At 40.9% G+C, this 21,444-nt stretch overlaps 2 protein-coding genes across 2 annotated transcripts in view; one reads left to right on the forward strand and one right to left on the reverse strand.

The window, feature by feature from the left end:
- SPHKAP (SPHK1 interactor, AKAP domain containing) overlaps nucleotides 1-485 on the reverse strand; it is a 67,253-nt gene extending 66,768 nt beyond the window's left edge. The window contains 1 exon segment of the mRNA NM_001396010.1: nucleotides 338-485. Within this exon segment, the coding sequence (NP_001382939.1) occupies nucleotides 338-360 (23 nt within the window). The 5' untranslated portion in view covers nucleotides 361-485.
- DAW1 (dynein assembly factor with WD repeats 1) overlaps nucleotides 1-21,444 on the forward strand; it is a 305,330-nt gene that overhangs the window by 86,781 nt on the left and 197,105 nt on the right. The gene's annotated exons all lie outside the window — the stretch shown is intronic.

A 21,444-nucleotide genomic window follows, 5' to 3' on the forward strand; every position in this document is an offset into this window, starting at 1 on the left:
GCTGCCCCCCAGCGCCCGCCGTGCCCGCGGGAGAGAGGCGCCGCCCGGCTCGGCACCGCGCGTCTCTTCCGCCTCCCGCCCGGTACCGCGGTGGAACAGCGCTGCCGCTCCTTCGCTGCCTCCCGTGCCGGGTAAGGGACTCCGGGAACGCCTCCGCGGGCGGCACCCGCGACCGTTACTCACCGGGCAGGCGGCGGGGACCGGCGGGCGTACAGCTCCGCTCCGTTCCTCACCGCGCCGCCCGCAGCCGTTACGCAGCGGGGCGCGGCGCGCGCGGGGCCGTTACTCCCCTCAGGCGGCGGCGGTGCGCGGGGAGGGGCGGAGAGCGGGGCCCTACCTGGGCGGGGGGCGGCCGGCCATAGCGAGACCCCGGCGGCGGCGGCGGGACCCTCGGCCCCGGCGGAGTCGGGGCGGCGGGAGCGCGGCCCCGGGGCTCTGCGGCGCCTGCCAGCCCGGCCTTTCGCATCACTCCTCCCTTGCCCGCCCCGCCGCTCCCCGCCCGCCCTCACACCTCCCTCGGGGCGCGGTGGTTGCGCTCCCCCGGGCGGCGCCCGTGCGGCCGTCTCGGGAGGCGAGCGCCGTCGCCGGGGCTTTCCCCACCTGCGAAGCGCCGGGTGGCGGCGGGTGGCCGGGCGGAACATGGCCGGGGCTGCGGGCGGCCGGTCCCGTTGGCTCCGTCCCGTGTCGTGCGGGGCTCGCGGTTCCGCGCTCCGCTGGTGCTGTGCAGCCGGGACCGGCCGCGAGGTGCTGGCTCCCTGCGCTCCGCCGTGCGTCGTGCTGCCCCAGCCCCGTACCCATGTGATTCACATGGCGGGTGCTGTTCGTCTGCGTCTGAGTTGTGACGCTCGAGAATTTAGAGAGGGAACCTGCTCGGGTCACTACGTCGCAGCCCGGCTTTGCGCTCTTTCAGGCTGCTTCATTTAGTTCTACTGGCAGAGCTGTTTTTTTCCTTCCCTCTGAGACGTGCTGAATGTTCTGAGCCTCAGCTTTGTCGTGCCTGCGCACACACGTCTGGGAACCTGTGCCGTACAACCATTAGAATTGGCTTCTCGTCATAAAATTCTGAAGGAGTGAAGATTAACGGCATCAGAGCCCCAGCGAGGTGTGGGGCAGACACAGCATGCACTGGGTTTACAGGAGACCTTCACTCAGGGCTTGTAAATATCCACAGACATTGCTGGAAGCTCAGCTGATGTCCAGTGAGCCTGGCTCCTCAGTCAGCACTGGGCTCAGAGACGTGCTGAGTAAATTCAGAGGCTGAGAGGCAGGGCAGGAGACGACGGCAGCCAAAGCCACGCTTTGGCAGTGACTTTTTTTCCCTGTGCAGTAGAGACTCGGTGTTTCTGTCCTTTAAATGCTTTGTTCCTGTATCCTGTCTACACCTTGCTATTCCCTTTAGTTGCTGGAAGTCACGAAGCTTATTGAGATCTGGAAGGGGCAGGCAGAGGGAATAATTTTATATGTTACATCAGGTTTTGTTCTCTGTTCAAGTTTACAGTGCATGAATCAAACAAACTTTGCAGCCAAGGGCTTGGTATCATCTAACTCCTCTGGAGCCACTGTTTTTCATCCTTCAGAAAGGCTACCAGAAGCGTTTGTTGTCAGTGCCTCTTGCTTAACCCAGAAGAGAAAGTTCATGTTAATTCTTAAACACCTCTTAAGGCTGTGCTGAGGATGTGGATTATCCCTGCTCTTGTCGAGGTCAATTTGTCAACTCATGAGGTGACAAACGAGGATGGCAGAAATGATAGCTACATTGTGGTAGCTAAGGGCAAATGGGAATCAAAGCTTTGGGTAGGTACTGGCTTTTAAGTGGAGAGTGGAGAAGCTGAGAAAACTGAGCCAGCAAAGCCTCTTAGGGGAGCTCTTGATGGAAGCACGGTGGCCTGCTGCCAGCCCGTCTGGCAGCCCAGAAACCTGAGGAATCTTTCAGGGCTCCAAGTGAATGAGTTGGAAGTCCAGAATCCACAGGTAGGCAAATCAGAGACGTTACCTGCTGAAACAGGAGCCCTACTCACTCCTGAAACTGGATGAAATGTTACCTGTGAACATGCCAATATGCTCACTGTGCTCAGTGTTTGAACATCAGCTCCTCAGAACAGCCCTTGCAGTGCTGTGCTACCTTTCTCTCTCTCCAAATGCTCTTGCAGCTCTTCTTTCTGGAAACAGGCTTGAATGCCTTTTTCTCCTTCTTGGCTCTCACCACAAGTGCCCTATGATTTGGGGTCATTTAAACTCCCTGGTCTGTTGTATCTCTTGATGCTGTTGACTTTGTCTCCCTTCAGCTCTCCTCTAACAGGTATGATTTTCCTAGTCGTGTAGTGCCTAAAATTTTCTATCAGCTTCCACTTGATCAGTTACTTTAATTTCATCCATCTTCTCTAAATCGCTTGTACATGACTATGCATCAGATCTCTGTTTTTGTATTTTAAGTGTCCTATTTTCTCTTCCTTGTCACAGCACTGCCTTTCTGATAAATTCAATCCCATTGCCACCTGTGTTCTAATCTCACACACTTCCTCATTTGGTAGCTTGTCTGCTCCTTCTTCACTGTCATGATCTGATTCTTTATCTACCTCTGTTTAAATATATTTTTTCTGTCCCAGGTGTTTGCTGTTACCTCTGCTACTGTCCACTCCGACTCTACCTAGGTGTCTCTTCAGGCTGCATTTAAGCCACCAATCTTATACTTTACTTTTCTGAATTCTTCCTGAATTCTGGAGAAGAGGCTCAAATATTACATACCTACAGATCCTGTGTTTCTGTCTCATGCCATCTCCCATCTCTTAGCTTCTCTATTACTCGCTTTTTCCCTCACAACATGCAATTCCTTTCTCTCCTTATCTTTGCTGTTCTCTCCCTTCTATTTTTATTCCCCCCCCTCCCCTTTTGTTTGTTTGTTTATTTGCATGTTCCTTCCTCCCTTTTTCATTCTTTACTATTCTGCTCTAAGTTGATAGGCAACGGTTTTCACATCCCTGTTTCTGGGTTGCAGAACAGCTTCTTCAGTGCTGCTGGATGTGACAGATTTCCTGCTAAGGATAGTCTGGTGAAAGGAACTGCCCATTTTCTGTCAGTGATATTTGCACTCCAGAAGTTCTTAAAGCCTTTTCCAGTCTCATTTCTGATTGCCTGTTCTTGTGAATTGTCTGAGGAAGAGCAGAGTGTCACAAAGAGAAGTTTTTCCCTGATTAGCGGTGGGGATATTTGTTGCTCACTCTCTCCTGCACATTTAGTCTTTGTTCTGGATGTGTTATGGCTCTTGAAACACTTTTTTCCCATCATAGACTCATCTGTCTCTCACTCCAGCAGATAGCACTGAGATTACGTGTGCTGGTTCTTGCTTTTATTTTTATCACATGCTAGTGTTCAATTTGAAGCCCTCTCATTGTCATCCTGTGATCTGATTCCTTCTCTCTTTTTTTCTGTGTGTGTGTGTGTTAGTTGCTATTTATTGTCTGGCTCTATGATCCTGCAAAAACTCTGCTAACCTGTCCTGTACAGGCATAGGCTCTATTGATTCTTCTCACCCTTTTATAGCCAGCCCTTATCTTTTTGAGTTTCCTCACAATTACTGGAAATGCCCTCATTTAGGTCACAGATTCTCCTCTCCTGTGAAAGTCCATACTCTTGACTTCTGAGCAACTGGCTGTGAGACTTTGTGCCATTGTTCTCAGTGCTTGATGGTGTGGGTTACACAGCCTGAAAAACCTCTTCCCTTTTCTGGAACCTGACGTGGTAGAACAGAACTGATTACTGTCACACATTGACTTATTTCATAGCTGTCACTGTCAGTGTATTTTTTCCTCGGCTTTTTGATATGAGTTGGCATCAGGAAGAGTCTACTGTGGCAGCTGAGTTACCTCGCTCTGTCTTCTCTATGTCAGCTTAGGACAGTGTTCTCATACAGAGTAACAGAAAGTTGTAGTCAGACAATAGAAGTGCCTTTGCAGAATGCAGGCTATTACAGTTGTTTGCCCTCAGATTTTGCAGATTGTGGAGACCTTTATAAAATTTCCAAGCAGCCATTTGAAAATAATTAATCAGCTTTTCTGATGGAATAAACTGCTGCAGAGTTGTCAGTTTGAGCTGACAGAAACTGAAACAATAGTTCCAAACAGAGCTGACTGTCACATGAGAAAATATGTCAGTCATTCCTGAAAAGGCAGAGGGAGCCAATCTTACACTGAGACTGAGTTGACTTTGAAGTTTTGTTCACTTGCTGTAAAAATGTCCTTGAAAACTGTGCTTTTGCATAACTGGTGGGGTTTTTTCTTTTTTTCTTTTTTTTTTTTTCCCCAGGAAATGTATCTGGTCTATACTGAAGCTGAAACTGGATGATATTCCCAGGAATGCATCAGTTTTGCTGGGGACTAGAGAAAACAGAGTTCCGTTTTCCACTTCATTTTTTGTGTCCTATGAGCTACCTTTTCTTGAACTGCCCTGATTATAGGTAGGGATGTGGGAAATTTCGGATGCTGTACATGTTTAGAAAAACAGGACCTAAATAGCTCTCAATATCTTAGCATTCTCTGTACAGAGATATAATTATTCCTGAATAAATTTAACACTATCTAGTCCCCAGTACAGGGACCATCTCTCCTGCATAGTAGAGAAAATAATGAAATGAAATTAATCCAGTAAGGAAAGTTAAGTCCTAATCTTAATGTTAGAATCATAGAATCTCTGAGGTTGGAAAAGACCTCTAAGAACACCCAGTCCAACAATCCACCTATCACTGATGTTTCCCACTAAACCATGTCCCTTGTACCACATCACAACGTTTCCATAGGGAAAGAAACTGATGTTTGCAACAAACTCAAACCTGGCTATTTAGTTCCTCTTAGGTCAAAAGCAATACACTAAATTGGGCTACCAGTAATAACAGTAATCAGCTAATAGACAATAAACCATCATCTGCAGTATTAACAGAAGTCTTTTAAGCAACTGGAGGTGATGATGCATATAGAGTAGACAGGAAAGAGATTCACAAACACTCTTTGTGTTCATTTGTGCTGTCCTCGGTTTTCAAAAATCATTTTTGTTTTCACCGTGTTCCCTCAGCCTCCAAACCTACATGCCTGAGCTGTGAGATGTACCATACGAGTACTGCGTGCTTCCCATTGTACTTTCCTCTGACTCCAGGGGTAGTCAATGTGCTCGTACTTACCCAAAAGACTGCAACTATTTGGTGCAGATTATTTTTGAGAACACATAGAATTTTTAAGTTCTTCTGAATAAGTATTGCGAATGGATCTGGAATTCTGAGTCTCTTTGGAAGTCTCTGGAATCTTTCATTACTAAACTATTTTTGGAATTTTTATCTTACTTCTAGCCACAGTTCTCCTAAGTGCTGTTTCCCTCTGGCTTCATATTTTTGACTACTAACTTGAGCAAAATATTCAAGTGCTGAAAGCAGTTAATTTTTAGATAGGAATTAAATCTTGTATTTCCTCAGAAGGGAAGGCTAAGTCAAAGACATCCTAAAAAAAAGCCTCATAGCAGTACGAACAGGAGCTATCCGCTTCTCCTCATGTGGATGGGCAAGCAGAAAACAAAAGCATGGAAGACCTCGGAGAAAGAGGCTGAAAAGGGAAATTCAAAGACTGGTGTAAATGATGCAGAAAATCTGGCTTGAAAGATTTCTCAATAGCTATCTTGTTCTGTGCTCTCACAAATGGCCACTGAGGCATTAAAACTGCGTAGACTGCAAGAACCTACAATTAAAATGTGAAGGGAAATGGTTTACTTTTTTCCTAGATTTTTCATGTGAGTGTACACCAACTGCTGTGTGTTTATTTTCTGAACACATTATATATTCATGAAATGCAATGGGAATAAGAAATTGTTCATGTGATGCATTTGAATAAATGCCTTTATATGCTGACAATAAAATGCAGGTGTATGAAAGACCAGAGGAGCTACTCCCCACTAAAAAAGAAAAGCCAAAAAACCCACAAACATGTATATGAAATAAAAAGATCTTTGGCTAAATACTGTGGTTCACTGTCATGGTGGACATCTCTGGCTGAACTCTCAAGTCTAACAAAAAGCAAGCGACCTTAATTGCATGCCAGAAGGACTTAAACTTAAAACCACCGAGCTTTGTTGATTTTGTTACTTTTTGCCACTAAATTACCATGCACAGTTGTTTAAATAGCTGTTGGAGCAGAGATTGTAAATAAGTGCCTGCAGTCATGTACAAAATCCTATGGAGTGAAACATTTGTTGCGGGATGACTATGAAATCAATTTGCATCACCATAGTAGCTAATGGTATTTTCAGAATCATAAATACCAGTTGTTAAACTGAAATGTGCATTTCCACTGTAACAAGTACAGCTCAGCCACTGGTATATTGGGCCCTCTGCACAGCCCCTCCAATGTAGTTCTGTCCCACTCTGTTTTCTAAGGCAATGTAAATAATGCAGTGCCTGCACTCGTAACCCTGTGTGTCTTCTCAGGAAGCCTGAAGAACTGCCAGTTACAAGATACATTTTTGAGATGTCCATGAGAACCTGAATTGTACTGGGACTGTAAAAACGAAGCAAGACTCGTGTAGTTCTGCCATGTATCTGACTTCTGTTTGCTAAATATGAAATTAGCTCAAGTCAGAAGGATGCCTCATTTAAAGAAAAAATAATTGAAGGCCTACCTAGGGAATTGTATACTTGAGGAACAGCGATTCGTGCGGAAGCTCAGTGCAACTTCATTTGAATTAGATGAGCTGCTAATGAATGGGAGAGAGAGGAGTGGGATTTTATTATTATTTTTTTTAAAGCCTAACAATTTATTTCATTTCTTGAACTTCTATATGCAATTTTGTAGCACCTTATTTCCCCCCCCCTGTTTGGTGGGGAGGATAAGATAGGGATATGAAGGGAAATGGTGAAGAGCTACTTTTAATGTCTATGTAAAATTTGGAACTGCAATAAATTCAGAGTGCTTTTAGATTGCTGGCAGTAATTGTCTGACAGGAGTCATGATCACATCCTGCGTAAGTTATGAATTTGTGGAGGGCAAAGAATTAGAGGTAGAGCAAGAAAAAGAAAAAACCAAGATTCTTGGACTGTCTAGATATTTCCAGAATGTTTTGTTTTGTTTCTCACTGAATTTTCTTTATTCTTGGTTACACTGAGTTATTCTAAAGGTCTGCTGTACTGGCAGGTGGCAGTATTTGAGTATTCCCAGACTTTTAAGAAACTTGGTTTAAATGAAGGGCTGGAAGCCTAAGGATTGTCTGTCAATGGAGTAAATTGTTGTGGGATCTTTGAGTCAGCCATTACGGGATGTTCTTGGGAGTGGATGGGAAGCCATCCATAAGGAATAGGATTGATGTTACACTAATGCTACAATGCAATTTGCTTTCTATGTGGGAAGAAGGAAAATTGGAAAAGGGTATTTTTTTATATTTTATTTCAAAAAGCAGATTAAGAGACAGAATCATGAATTAAATTTATGATATTCTGGTGTGAAAAAGGTGGAAATAAGTGTTGCATTTTCTTCTTTAAACTACATCTCACCTTTTTGGTGTAGTAGAATGTTATCTAGAAGTTGGACAACACAGAAAACTATTCTGCAAAGCTAAAGCATTTACAAGTTGTTTTGGTTTTCACGTGTTTTGGTGTGTATATTTTTGCAGCACTCAACTATCTTATCTTCATAATTGGAATTGACCTCTGGCTCATGACTGTATGCTTAAAGAGACAACATATAAAGAAAGGTGTTCTTTGAATAACGTACATTGTTAGCTTGGGAGCATGGAATAGAATCCACCTTCCCAGGTGAATTCTGCTCCTTGGCTTTCCTGGTGTTTTTGTACCTCATTGAATCTCAAAATCTTTTCCATACAATGGCATAGTTTCTGAAAAGTTGGTTTATGCAGTCTTAGGCTGTCTGGGATGATTGGAGCATACCCTGATGAACTGCTTATATGGCCATGAGCATTCCAATGCACGAGAAATTAGGCCCGCAGCTTTCAGTTTTGTATTGCAACTCTAATTAGTAGGCTATAACATGTTTAAGTGTCACACTGTCTTTCAAGGAGCTTCATCCATGAGATGTGTAACTGAGTAAAGCATCTGCTTCCAAGTCCTCTGTAAGAGGAGCATAGAAAGCACATACATAGACCAAGGCAGGAGATGAACACAAAAGTAGCTTAATGGGCATTTCCTTTGGAGAACGGTCAGCACTTTCGATCTCACTTCTAGATGCGTGCACTTTGATCTTGCCTTGAACTCTCCTCAGGCTGCTGTTTTTTGTCTGGACTGATTCACTGTTTGTCTGGTATTTCTGGAAGCCTAGCAGTCCAAGGGGAGCTGCTGTTCTGAGTTTCCTCCAGGCTACTGTCTGCTGGAAATCCCAGATATTCCTGCAGTGCTCATGCTGAGAAACTGCTCGGTGTGTAGAAACAGCTTATTCAAAATGTGTTAACTCAGTTGATCGCTACACGCAGAGCATGTCTGACGTGTGAAAATGTCAGGCATACCGTGTGTGCCCAGACTCTGTGCCTGGCACGTGCAGTGTGGCTGGCTCCCTCTGGAAGCCTTACATTTACCCTGCCTGCCCTACAAAGTTCCAGTTGGAATCCCGGGAGCCTCATCCAGCCACTCTTGGTCCCGGCAGCTTACTGAGAGATAAGCATGTGCTCTGAGCATGTACTTCCTCCAAGGCCTTCTTACCTTGCAAGTGTGGCAACTGACGGATCTTAAAGCTAATGTTTTAGTGTTATTTTTGTTTTTGAGGGAAGTGGTAGTGTGAAAAATACCAGAATATATCATTTGGTTATGGGCAGTCTTTATAATTGCTGAAGATATTGCTAGCAATTATTCACTGACTAGTATTAGCTGCTTATTAGCTGTCTGTGCAAAACTATGAATGTGTCTTGAAAGTGTCTTTAAATGTCTTTATACATTTGATTGGATTCTTCTCGTTGTTATACCAATGCATTCCAAAGTGCTGCATCCAAGAAGTAGTTTCTTCAGCCCTAACCATCGAGAAACTATTACAGAGCTGGCAAAAGGACTGTTGTTTAGCTCTGAGAAAATATGCTTTGTATGGAACTTTGTTTTTCAAGAGCTAATGGTTTTTGGGCACTGTTCAAAATATATTTTCATCCTTACTACCAAAAAGAAAAAAAAATCATTGTAAATTAACATATTTTTTAATATCAAAGACCCCCAATAGAAATTGAATTTCTCAAGCTTAACTTGTGTTTATCAGCTATTTGTTTTGATGACTTTAATTTACATGCATATTCAGGAATCCAATTTTCTTTCTAGTGTTTAAGACTGCGGTAATGCTAAGGAAAGTATTATCCTCTCTGACACAAATGTAAAAAGCTCAGTGGGTTTTCATCTCTGTTAGCAGATCCTGCTTCACGCTTTCAGTTGCTGCAGAAGGGGATCTATAACAGCTCAGGGGAAGCTAATTTGTCACTTGTTTGGTCTTATTATGTTTGCTCATACTACACCAATAGCTGGAGAAAACCAACTTAAGGCAAAATGAAAAAACTAAAGCGAAAAAAAAAATCCCATTTGCAACGGATATGTGAGAAGCTGTTCAAACAGATGAAATGGAGCTCTGTATTATTTTTAACCTATTATCATCAGATATTGAGTATTTTCAGAGCTGTCTGGGGCCAGCAGGCTCCTGAGCAGGGTATGAATAATGCCACAGGCTTGGCCTGCCCTTGCCACACTGCATGCCTGCCGAGCAAGCGACGTTTCCTACTACAAAGTTACTTCTCTTGCATTCATAATGCTTCTACTGTCTTTGAAATGTAGCTGGGTCTGGTGGCAGCGGGTGGTCTTGAGACCTGTCACCAAGATGGCCATTTCATTAAACATTATCAGGCCACAGTAACTTGGTGACAATACAGATGTGTGGGAAGGTAAGAATAAGTTTTCAACCTGGAGAAATGGAGGCTGGCTCAGTTTGAAAAGCACATACAATACAAAGATTATTTTTAAGGAGTTTATTATTGTATACTGATATTCAGATGGTGAAAATAACAATATGGCAAAAGGTCTGGCAAAATGATATGTTTCATCATGCCAACTTCTGAGAATTGCATTTCATGGCACTTGCTGCTAACATTCCTGTTTTCCAAGGCTGAACCATATGAATCTTCAAGTAGGTGAGCAATGGCGTGTTACATGTTTTATGTTGGAGTAGAAAGGAAATAGCATTTTGCAGAACTGATGGAAATCAAGACTATAAGTTAATATAATACATTTGTCAAAATATCTTTCATGCACTTCTGATTTTTAGTCTATTTGTAGTCAGGAATAGAGGTTAAGAGCTGGTATAAAGTAGCAAAGTGATGCTTACTGAAGTTTGCAAGTTATTACATAATTCATTTGAAAATTACAATTTAAAGAAACATCAATGGTATTTTAATTCTAATAGCTCAGAAGAGTTGTATGAATTTTCCACACAAAGCCATAGAATTCTACTACAGTCACATTTTGCACAGAGTATCACAAGTAACTCCACCTTTTACAGATGTGCACTGATGGCTTTCCCTATACTTCCTGAATTAGATTTTAACTGCACAAATGTTCAAAAGCAGCCAACATTATCCAGGTTCTCCATAGTGACTGTCATACAAGGAGAAATGCACCGGTGGGACTTTTAGGAGTTCAGCTGTCAGTCAGTAATTGATAACTCAGTAATCCCGAACTGTCTCATCTTTCACTTTCTTCATAGATTTTTTTGTCATTCTGTCGTATCTGCACTCCTTATTATCTAAAGCATCAAAAGTAGTATGCCAGTTCCACTTGCTTTTGCAGACTGAAGTTGGACTTCAGTTATAACCTTTGAAGTTGAATTTACCAGCGGGTCTGGAATTGGGACAATGCTTTGTTCTGTGTAAGTCATTTTAAAGGCGCATCAGATTAATAATCCTGCAGAGAAAGTAAGCATTTTAAAATTAATTTTCTTATGTTTCTCTCTCTGGAGCACACTTATTGCACCACACAATGATGCACCACATCTGTGTGTATGCATGCTCTGTATCTGTATGGTACATGATAAATGTAATTTTTTTTCCAGCTTTTGAACTTGTTTGCTATGTATTCTGCTATGTATACTTTCATGCCAGTAACACCTCTTCTGCTCTAGATTTGCCCAAGGAACAAGGCTTTCAGGGGACAGACAGATGTTACCAAAGTAATTCATTAAGTTCACATCTTTTTTAGTAAGTACTCCTGAGATGCCCCCAGAAAAGAGAATGAAGAGCAAGCAGACTCTTTCTGTGTTGATTTCTCATTGCACATTAAACCCATCCATATGGCTGCTACGTTCTGTGTTTCCGTGTGTGTGCACGTGCATACTAAGACTAATTTTGGACATCCTACTCTTAGTGACCATGACAGCTGCCTGGTATTATTTGGCAAGCAGTCAGTCGCATGTATAACTCCTGACAGTAATTATTATGTGTAATTTGTATGCGTTTTAAATTGTGATGCTAAGGTCTGAAAAAAATGTATACTCTCATGTTCTAGAGATAAGTCTGGCTTTAATTGGATTTTCATCTGAAATATTCCTATTAAAATATAGTTTTTAAACCATGTTCCTCATGGTGCATTATGAACTTAATGATGGTTTCTCTAGGAACATCTGTAATTTTTGTTCTTTCAGCATGCAAATGTGACATGATCATAATCATCAGTCCTGTTGGGCTGGGTTGGCTTTCCCAATGACTAACATTTGGGAATGGTGTTCTGCAAGCCTGGCTAGTATGGTTATCTGGTGTCAGAAAGGCTTAGAGTATCTCACTGTGTGGAATTTTCCAGGAGTGGATGCCAACAGTTATTGAAGCAGTAGAAACAGTTGTTTCATGGCCTGTGCTTCTAATTCAGTTGCTTCTTAATTCATTTTGCTTCTTTCATCTAAAAGTTGATTTTTTTTCCCCTTCAAATGTGGCTGTGCGCCTAAACTGAAAAATCATTTCTTGCTATGAACGCTGAAAAGCTGTGCTATTTCTGCTTTACTAAAGTCACTTACAGCTTGTCACATTAAAGGTATTTAATTTATTATTTATTGTCAAGATACTCACGGTGCTGGGATTTAAAGTCTTAATCAATTGGTTTTTATTCATTCTTGTAGGTGGACTCGCAAAATAATTGTTTTGGCATATTTCTTAAAAACCACAATTATATAGAAAAATGTCAATTGCAGAGCATTTGCATTAAAACCCTTTCATTCAATAACTCTGCTTTCAATTCTGAATAACTTAGTTATGTGTAATTTCTCACAGCTGTTCAGGTGCCTAGAGCCTGCTTCCCTGAACAACCGGTGGTCTTGGTGTGTGGCATCGTGTGTGGCAGTGGGGTCAGGAGAGGGCTCTGCTGAGGGCTCAGCTCTGCATGCAATACTGGAGCTTTGGCTTGTACATTTTTACAAACCTAGAGGCAAGATGTGATTTCATTTCTAATTTCTGGTTGATTTAAAGGAAAACAGCAGGAAAGTCTGTAGTAAGGTTTAAGCAGTCGAGTTGTGGTTGACTTGTGAGTGGAATACAAAGACAGAACTCTGCTCTGCTCCCTGTCCTGCATCAATAAGGACGGGCTCACACAGGCTTCTTGCTAAGCTCAGCTGAGCTTGCTTTGTAGGAAGCAAGTGTTTTACATGGTGTTCTCATCTCAATTCACTGCTCCGCATCTTCCTACCTCCTAAGAAAAACTCTATAACTTTTTGTCTTTGGGATATCCGCTGTGTAGTCCTTAAGTTTTAGGGAAAAAATGGACTGTGGTTTTAATGGTACTTTGGGCATAGCTAAATGATGTCTTATTACCACAGGCAAATATTCTGTTTTTGATGGAGTCATGGAGCTTATTTCTCTTGTCAGAAAATCCTTGCTAAGAAGCACATTCCAGAGAAAGAAAAAATTGTGTGGGTTTGTAAAATGCCGTAAGTACATGTAAATTACACCATTTATCAAAAGCTCATTTATACTAGTCAGATTATAAAACTAGATATACCGAGAGCTGAAATCAAGAATGTGTCACTTTTTATAAGGGGATAATTTCTTTGAGTTTACCTTCTTTACTGGGTTGAAATCTTTGAGCCCATTCAATGTCTCCCATCATCATAATATATCACAAATAGGGAAAATATTTACTGCCTCGCAAAGCTACTTATTAATTAGAAGTTCTGTTGTAGCAGCCAAGAGTTGCTACTGTTACTGCAAATTAAAACTCAGAAAGTATATTTTTTTTCATTGTTCTGAATGTTCATCTGTAAATATAGTTTGGTTAGATGTGGAAATCTTTCGGGATGACAAAAGGTTTGTGCACAAATTCTTGACTTAGAGGAAGCTATTGAAATTCTGTTGTTGTTTCCAGAGGAAAAGAGAACTGATGAGAGATACAGAGGGGGAGTTTAAGCAGAACCCAACATAGAGAGAAACGGATGGGGGATGTCTATACACAGCAAGATTATGGGTATGAAGTTGTGTGAGAAGAGCTGTGTTTGTATGTAGGCATGCATGTTACCAGTTTTCTCTGTAGTTCTCTATGTTTGATGCTTTTTGCTCTTTAAAATTGCAGCAAGGTACAGATGGGAGCAGTTTGATATGCAGCAATCTATATAGCTATACAGAGAATTGCAGGATAACTCAGACTGGAAGGACTTCAGAAGGTCTCATAGTTGCAGAAAATCCTGAAGTATCCAACCAACTGCTGTTTTATAAATTTATAATGTCATTTAAATGTTGCTGTGCCATGAAATTCTACACAATGTGTCTGTGGAAAAACTATGACAGATGATCCACTTGTCTGAAGATAATGGTAGCTATACTTAAGCAACTCTCAGCAGCAGTTTCTCCAACATATTCTTAAAAACTTTCATTGCTAGATGTTTCCATAACTGCTGCAGGTATTCTGTTCCTGTGCTTCAGAGCATTGGGTAGGCAATGTACTTCAGCATTACAGCAGTTTAATATCCTTTTGTACCACAATTCAAAGAACACACATGGAATTGAAACAGTAGAGGGAAAATAGGCATAGCTTCATTTATTTATCAAGTTCAAAGTATTATCTTACTTCTGTGTTCCCAAACAGGTAAATACTGCTACATTTATACTGTGCCTTGGGCTGTCTGCTGTCGTAGAAGAGTATTTAGCTTTTAGAATGTTTCAGCTGCAAACTTTTCAACTGAGCCTGGAAAAAGTATAGTGAAACAATTGGAAAAAAACAGCACAAAACAGAACCCACAATAAAAAGACTGATTAGTAAACAATTAAAAGTTGACAGACATACATTAGTCCAAAGTCTTCTGGAAGAGGAATTGAGTGGAACTGTGCAAGGTATTGTGTGGACTGTGATGCCTGTGCTTGTGAAAGCAAGGTAACTGTTAGCTGATGTAGCTCACACACCTGTGAAAACATGTAATCCGTGCATTCATGCAATTTATATGTATTTCTTGAGAAGTTCTGATGGCAAAGGCTGCTTAATGATGGTAAAACTGAAAGGATGTCTTCATGGGGGCTTGGATTTGGAGGGAAAATTGCAGATTTCAGTCCTTTTACCCATGTGTAAATGAACCCCTGCAGAGTGCCTAGATCTTCAGGGTAGTTTGAGCTCGAACCAGCATTTAACTGAAGAAATGCCAACTGATTTCTACAGAGCAGAAGCCTAATGATGTCAGTAATGCTGCAAAAAGTTCCAAGTGAAAGCCTCATCCTTTGTTCTTGCTCATGTATCATGACTTGCTACTTTCATTACACCGTGGGCGAAAATACACACTATGAGATCATCTATTGCACTGCCACAGACCAACCTTCTCTGCTGTTAATATCAGATGGAATTATATGCATCAAAGATAAATGAAAAATCAAGTCAAACTGCCCACTGAGTAACTCAATTACATTTTCTGTTTATTAGATCTGATGACATGATAAAATACCTCCATTCCTGGGCCATCTAAGAGCTATCATGAGCGATTTATTTAATAGGCATTTTTTTAGGCTCAGTTTTTGTTTCCAGTCTTCACAAGAAGGAATATTTATCTGCTGAAATTTAACCATTTTACTTGGATTTCTGTGTTTGCCAGTTTATCTCTAAATCTGCCTAGGAGAGCTGGAAACACCTTTGAAGGGCTTTTGAGTAGGTGGTGATCTTCAGTGCTCTGAATCACTGTCTGTGAGAGCCTACTGAAGCCTCTTTTTCCTTGTTTTGCTAGACAAGTTGCCTGCTTTATGTAACAGTTGAAAACTAGGCAGCTTGACTTTCCCCTTTGGTATCTGGGGCCTCTCTGGATGTAAACTGACAAACTCCAACTCACTTTCCTCCTTTTTTCCTTATTGTCCTCAGGACTAGAGTATGTATGCAAGTAGCAAAGTCAGGGCAGATCAGCCTTTGAGAATAATAAAAATATAAAATAATACAAACTAGCACTCCATTCAAAGTCCTCTGGGACATGTCTACTTCAGGCCATCTTTCAATCTGAAGAAATTCAGCAATAGACCCATTGCCTGTTCATTATGGCTTTCAACCCCTTTGGGTAGCATTATAGAAATATTTGGATACAGAGGTTTTTGTTGCTTTCTTAGTTGTCCTAGTTGTCCTTTTTTTTTTTTTTTTTTTTTAATATATAATAAGAAATTATAGCCCAAGGTCCTGTCTCCAACGGAATTTAAAAGCGAACATGTAGAACAAGATAAACATATGTGATCTGCATCCTCTCATCTTTTCCCCAACTTTGAGTATGTTTAATACAGAGACATCTTGTGTTGTGTTGTCCATGTGATCAGGACATACCCATGGCTATCTCTCCCATAATTTTCTCCAATTTCTATTTAATCTTTATAAATTGTCATAATATTGTCAAAATATGGCAAGAAGATCCATAGCTATACTACTTTTGTATGGGAAAAACCCCCAACCTTTTGTTTGTTTAGAGGCTAGCTCTTGCTAGCTTCATTCGGAAGCCACATTGTTCTTGCACTAAAAAAGAAGGTGAATGGCTCATCTCGCTATCTTTGTTACTTGTAAATTTGCAGACCTACCTTGTATGTCTGTTATTTGCTTTTCCTGATTTCAAAGTTTTAGTCACTTACGAATGGCATTCTCAATCTTTTAAGCAATCTTATTTTTCTCTAAATTTTGTCCAGCCCTGCATTTTGAGACAAAGGGACCAGAACTGCACACGATAGCTTTTCCCTTTTTCTCTTCCTCTCTCTCTCCTGTCCAGCAGGCTTCAGAGTTTATTTACATGACATTTTTTCTTAAATTTAATATTTGTGCAAACGTGGCACAGCCTGAAGCATACACACAAGCACGTTGTTTTCCCAAATCCAAGGTTCCTGGTCTAGAGCCTGGAAGCACTGAAGACTGGCAAATGAAAGGTGTGTGTGTGTGCATGTGTGTTGTTATTGTTTGTTTTAGATAGTTGTTACAAGTATTTTCTCTTAGGAATATTGCCAAACATGGTTGAAAAAGAAATGGAAAATTTCAGCCATGTATGGAGTCTGACAAGGGTGTGTGTAGCTGAATGAAGATTGTGGATTGAAATGCACGAGAGGCACTTTAGTTGTTGCTCCGAAAAGAAGCTGTATGTAGAGATGAGCTGCCAAATACAGGCCTCCTGTTTTCTTTATCTAACTGCTTGACTGCTGTCTTCAGTGGGTTGGGAAGCTGGTTAGAGTTCCTGCGCTCTCCCTCTTCCATCGTGCTTCTGCAGTGCAGTATAAATTTGCTACAACACGTGCTTTTTGTAGGAATAATAATGTTTCTATGAGCTCATGAAAATCAATACTGAACTTGGATACTGTTCATCCTTTTGCTGTGTTTGAAATGTTATGCAGTGAAATGACATACCACCTTGTTTTCCTTTACTAAAAGCCCTCTGGTCTGAATTTACAGTGCTCCTATGCAAACTTTTGCAGAAAAGTAAATTCTATTATGGGATTTCTGAAGCCAGATCGAAGAGTTGACAAAAACTTCTGTTCAGCTATTCAGCTTTTTAAATGCAGTAATGTTTCATTCCAGAGAGATGGTGTAGAGATGGTATGGAGTGGCCATAGGACCATTAGGTCCTCTTGCAGCAGCAGCATTGCTTTGGGCAGGTAAATGACTGCTCACATCTCTCTGTGATGGCATGAGATGAGCAGTGCAGTTACTCACACATCATATTTGATCCTGTGATTAGACTGAACAGGCATCTCCCAGAGGATTTTATCTGGAGATCTTCCATCAGAGGATCTGTGTAAAAAATGACTATTCCTTGACAGATGTGTTGCTGCTGACCTAATTGTAACATAACTGCACACAAAGCATGCAGCAGCTATCGTGTTTACCTGACCAGTTTTTCTTCATAAAAGGACTACAAGAATTTTCATTGCCCTGTCAAGAAGACCTTCAGTGATGATGTAGCAGAGGCCCTCACTGGGCACATTTTGGTGCTAAGAAACTGAGTCAAAGCCAACCTCACTGAAGTCAGTACAACTTCTGCTTGGACTGCATGTGTCCCTGCAGAGCTGGAACAATGAGATAGTGCTATCAGTCATTTATATAATTGCACTGGCTCTCTGGTTTTGATGTACTGAGTATTTCTTCAAAAGGCATGAAGATGATGAAGATGAAGTGTTGGGATCCTGTGAGACTCAAAACAAAGTTACAACTAGTGAAGGGTACTGAAGAGTGCCTCTGCAGCATTTGCTAGTCTCAGGAGAAATGAGTTAAGCTGTACTAAAACTAATTTTACATGACGTGCTCATAGTTACTGATGTTGGTACGGGCCACTTTAAATCTACTCCTGTGTTTAGGAGGGAAAATGATTTTATATTATAGGCTAAATGTGCTTACAGCTGGGAGGTTAATGACCTGCTGCTTCAGCATCATGAATGTCAGTCACGTTTGTATTGTGAAATGTGTATTTCCAATGAGTTAGTGATGCCAAGGTTTAAAAAGGATTTCAGTGTGGAAAGTACTGTTTTGTCCTTTATTTCTCACCTGTGGATATGTTCTACCTTTTTTCCCAAACGATAGGAAGCCATTCCATACCTGTTAACATCACAGCTACCACATAGGAGATGCTTACAACTAAAAGAAAGCACTAATAGAGATATTTAGTTCTCCTTTTGAACTGGAATGTCTTATATGTGTTTGATAGAAAAATTGTACTGTACTGAAAAATTGTTTTGAGTATGGACTTGGACCTGATCCTTTACTGAGAACACTGCAGAAGTGCATTCCCAGTTTTGCGAAATTTTTCCTATGTTCACATTGTCAGACGAAGGCATGATAATTTATGTGATTGTCTTGGCCTTTAAGTTAGACAATACATAGGTAAATATAGGTCAACAAAAGAAACCTGGGAAGACATTCCTCTTCATAACACAAAAGCTATGTAGGAGGATATTAAGGCAATAAATTTCAGCAAAGATGATAAAAACAAAGAAAATCAGTTTTGTGCTTTTAGACTTCCACCTGCAGCTTCCCTGTTTCATTCTGTGCTTCCTTCCACCCTCTAATCCTGGCTTGTGTCCCACCTGCCAGTTTGCTTTTCTTGCCACATTGCATGCATGGTAGGAGCAGAAGCATTGAAACCCAGGAGCCAGAGCCTGTTTCTGCTTGCAGAACTGTGCCTGCTGCCTCAGCTGCCTAGGATGGAGCTGCTCAGTGCCAGTGCATGGTCATGAACTGAAGAGGAACTGCTAAGTATTTTTCCCAGAAAGAGTGGAAAATAAGTCGCTGATGACAAAGAACATCTATACAAAGCAAGCTACTGAATACTTGCATAGTGACTTTTGTTGAAGGGGCAAAAAAGTAGATTTATTATTAATTAATATTAAGAATTAATTTTAATCTTTGCAAATGAGTGAAATACTTCTGATTTAGTGTGGGTTGTCTGTTTTCAACTGCCAATGTGGGACACATCACTGAAAGGCTGAGTTTGAAAGATAATGTGGGAAATCTTCAGCTCAGTTTTCTGAAATATAACACAGTTAGAAGATTGCCTGATACTTCCATTATAACAGTTGCACATTATAATGCTAGATATTTCAGACATATTGCAGTGTTTCCTGTAGGCTGCATGAATACTCCTGGTTTCACATATTCTGAGGTGAAATTTGCTGGTGAAATTGCCCTATTGATGGGAATCCGTATGACTTTGCAGTTTGCTGGGTAATATACTCTTATTATTCTTATGTATTCTAATATATTCTTATTGGAAACTGTTTACTGCTACTTACTGATTTGCTTACAATCAGCTGAATTTTGGCATCAGAAAGTGATTACAGTCATATTTCATCTTTTTGGGGGGCTTAAGGACAGCGATTTCTCTGTAAATCCAACTGCGTATCAAACTATTCACTGAAGGAAAGCATGATTTGTTTGCCAACATTCTCATGACCAGAAAGATAAAAATAACCAATATGTGACTGCATGTAGAGCCTTGTTTTGTTTGCTTTATAGTGGCAAGCTGTTGTTTTTGGCGAGTTAAGCAACTCTGTGAACCTTCCTTTGGGTAACTGTTGGAGTCTGCTGTGTTTGCAATGTGAAAAGCAGTGCAAAATAATAAAACTCTTGAAGAGATCTCTAACTTTTGAGATACGGTCATCCACACTAGGAAGTGAATTGAATTTATTCACACCAGTTCTGCTGGAGAGAATCTGCAATAAAATTGCCAAGCATAAATTGCAATGTTAGTTACTCCAAGGATTTAAAAAAAAAACAAATATAAAAAATCACCAAATCCACCAGGCTGTTTCAGTAACCAGAAGTTTGGAAGGTCGGTAGGGAGGAGATGAACCTGGGAAGAGGACTGTATTTTTCTTCCTATTTTCACCTCTGAGTTTTTTAGTCTATGAAATTTACTTTCTCTTTGTCATGAAAATTATCATGTTCTTTGCTTCTGAGGAAAGCTACGATTCTCAATTAATGCCTCATGTCAGAAGCTGAGCCTTTCGTAAACAAACCAAATAGCACAAAACTTGAAGCAGAATAGAGAACAAGAGATGCTGTCTTAACATTGCACAGGAGTGTTTATTAAACAACTCCATCAATATCACACTCCAGCCTAGCTCTACTCTCCTGAATTTTAATGTTTAAGATTTTGATTTCTTAGCAGTTCAGCTGTACATGTTGTTTACTTTTTATTGAAATAGAACAATCTTGCTTGTATTAAATCACCAAATTATGAATTCATGATTACAAGATAAGATGTGATGGAAACAAAGAATTCTTTAGCAAATAAAAGTCTCTTTTTTGTGTGTGTTCTCTCCAATCAAAGCTCACTTGTATAAGCACAGAATTTACCTTTAAAGAGCTTTACCTTTAAAGAACACTTTAAAGCTTTACTTTTAAAGAATTCCTCAGATGACCCTCAGAGTCCGTGTTTGTTTTGCTATTTAGGTTGATTTTACAGAGATCTGAATCCTGTCAGGCAGAGCTCCAATCTCCTCCAGCTTTATGGAACACTTCCAAAGAATGCTTAAAATATATTTCATCTCAGTTACTTGAACCCCAATAACCATTGTCTGGTCTCAGAGCCTGGTCAGAAATTAACTTGGTATTTTTGGATATTTGGATATTTTTTTCTGTGACCCTCTTCTGAATTCTTGACTTTTGGGTGAGTGAACTTTATGAATTAGAACAAAAATGTGCTGGAGCCAAGATAAGCTGCATATCACTTCAAAACAAATAGTATAGTGTGTATTAATAAGACTGCTTTAGCTAAGGTAGTGAAAGCCTGAGAGCATGTTGGCTATAGCAAGCTGGCCTATCCAACCTGGGAGGCAGCTAAGGAAGTAGGATGCAAGTTGCAGGTAGGTTTGCTGAGGACATTTGAAGCAGCTTGTTTCTGACAGTGTATAAACATGTATAAACATGCTGTATGGCTTTTGTGTGACCAAGGCACCTGAATTAACAAAATATTTAAAATTACTCTAGCAGTGTTTGGCCCTTAGCTGCCACTGTAGTCTGGTATTTTTCAGAATGATGCAAGAGCATGTGGACAACTGAGTCACCTGTGCAAAGCTCCACAGGGGGGGAATATCACCTACTGAGCCAAAATCTCTACAACTGTTAACCCCAGTGCTAAACTCCCCGTATTATTTCTCAAAGTAGGTCTTGGAATTGGGATGTGTAAGATGCTCAGAGCTAATATTATTGAAGGAATCAAGGCGCTTTTTTTCTCAGCAAACCAAGATAATTTTCTTGTTTTTTTCTCTTCCCAGAATTAAGGTGTCTGAAATATGCTCTGTGTGTTCACCTTACTTGCATTCTGTTGGCCACCCTACAGCAAAGTGTTTTGCTGGCATGGATGAGTCACAAGGGCAGTTTTAGAAAGAGATTTAATTAAAATGATTTATTTCAGAGCCTCCTGCAGGCTGGAACTCTATAGTGCTAAAGATGGACTAATTACTGAGAACTTTCAGGGCCAGTGTAAGAAACCCATGGCCCACAGTCAGGGTTAGGTCTAACCTGTGTGATAT

Source organism: Gallus gallus, chromosome 9 (assembly GCF_016699485.2).
Source record: "Gallus gallus isolate bGalGal1 chromosome 9, bGalGal1.mat.broiler.GRCg7b, whole genome shotgun sequence".
NCBI classification, from domain to species: Eukaryota; Metazoa; Chordata; class Aves; order Galliformes; family Phasianidae; genus Gallus; species Gallus gallus.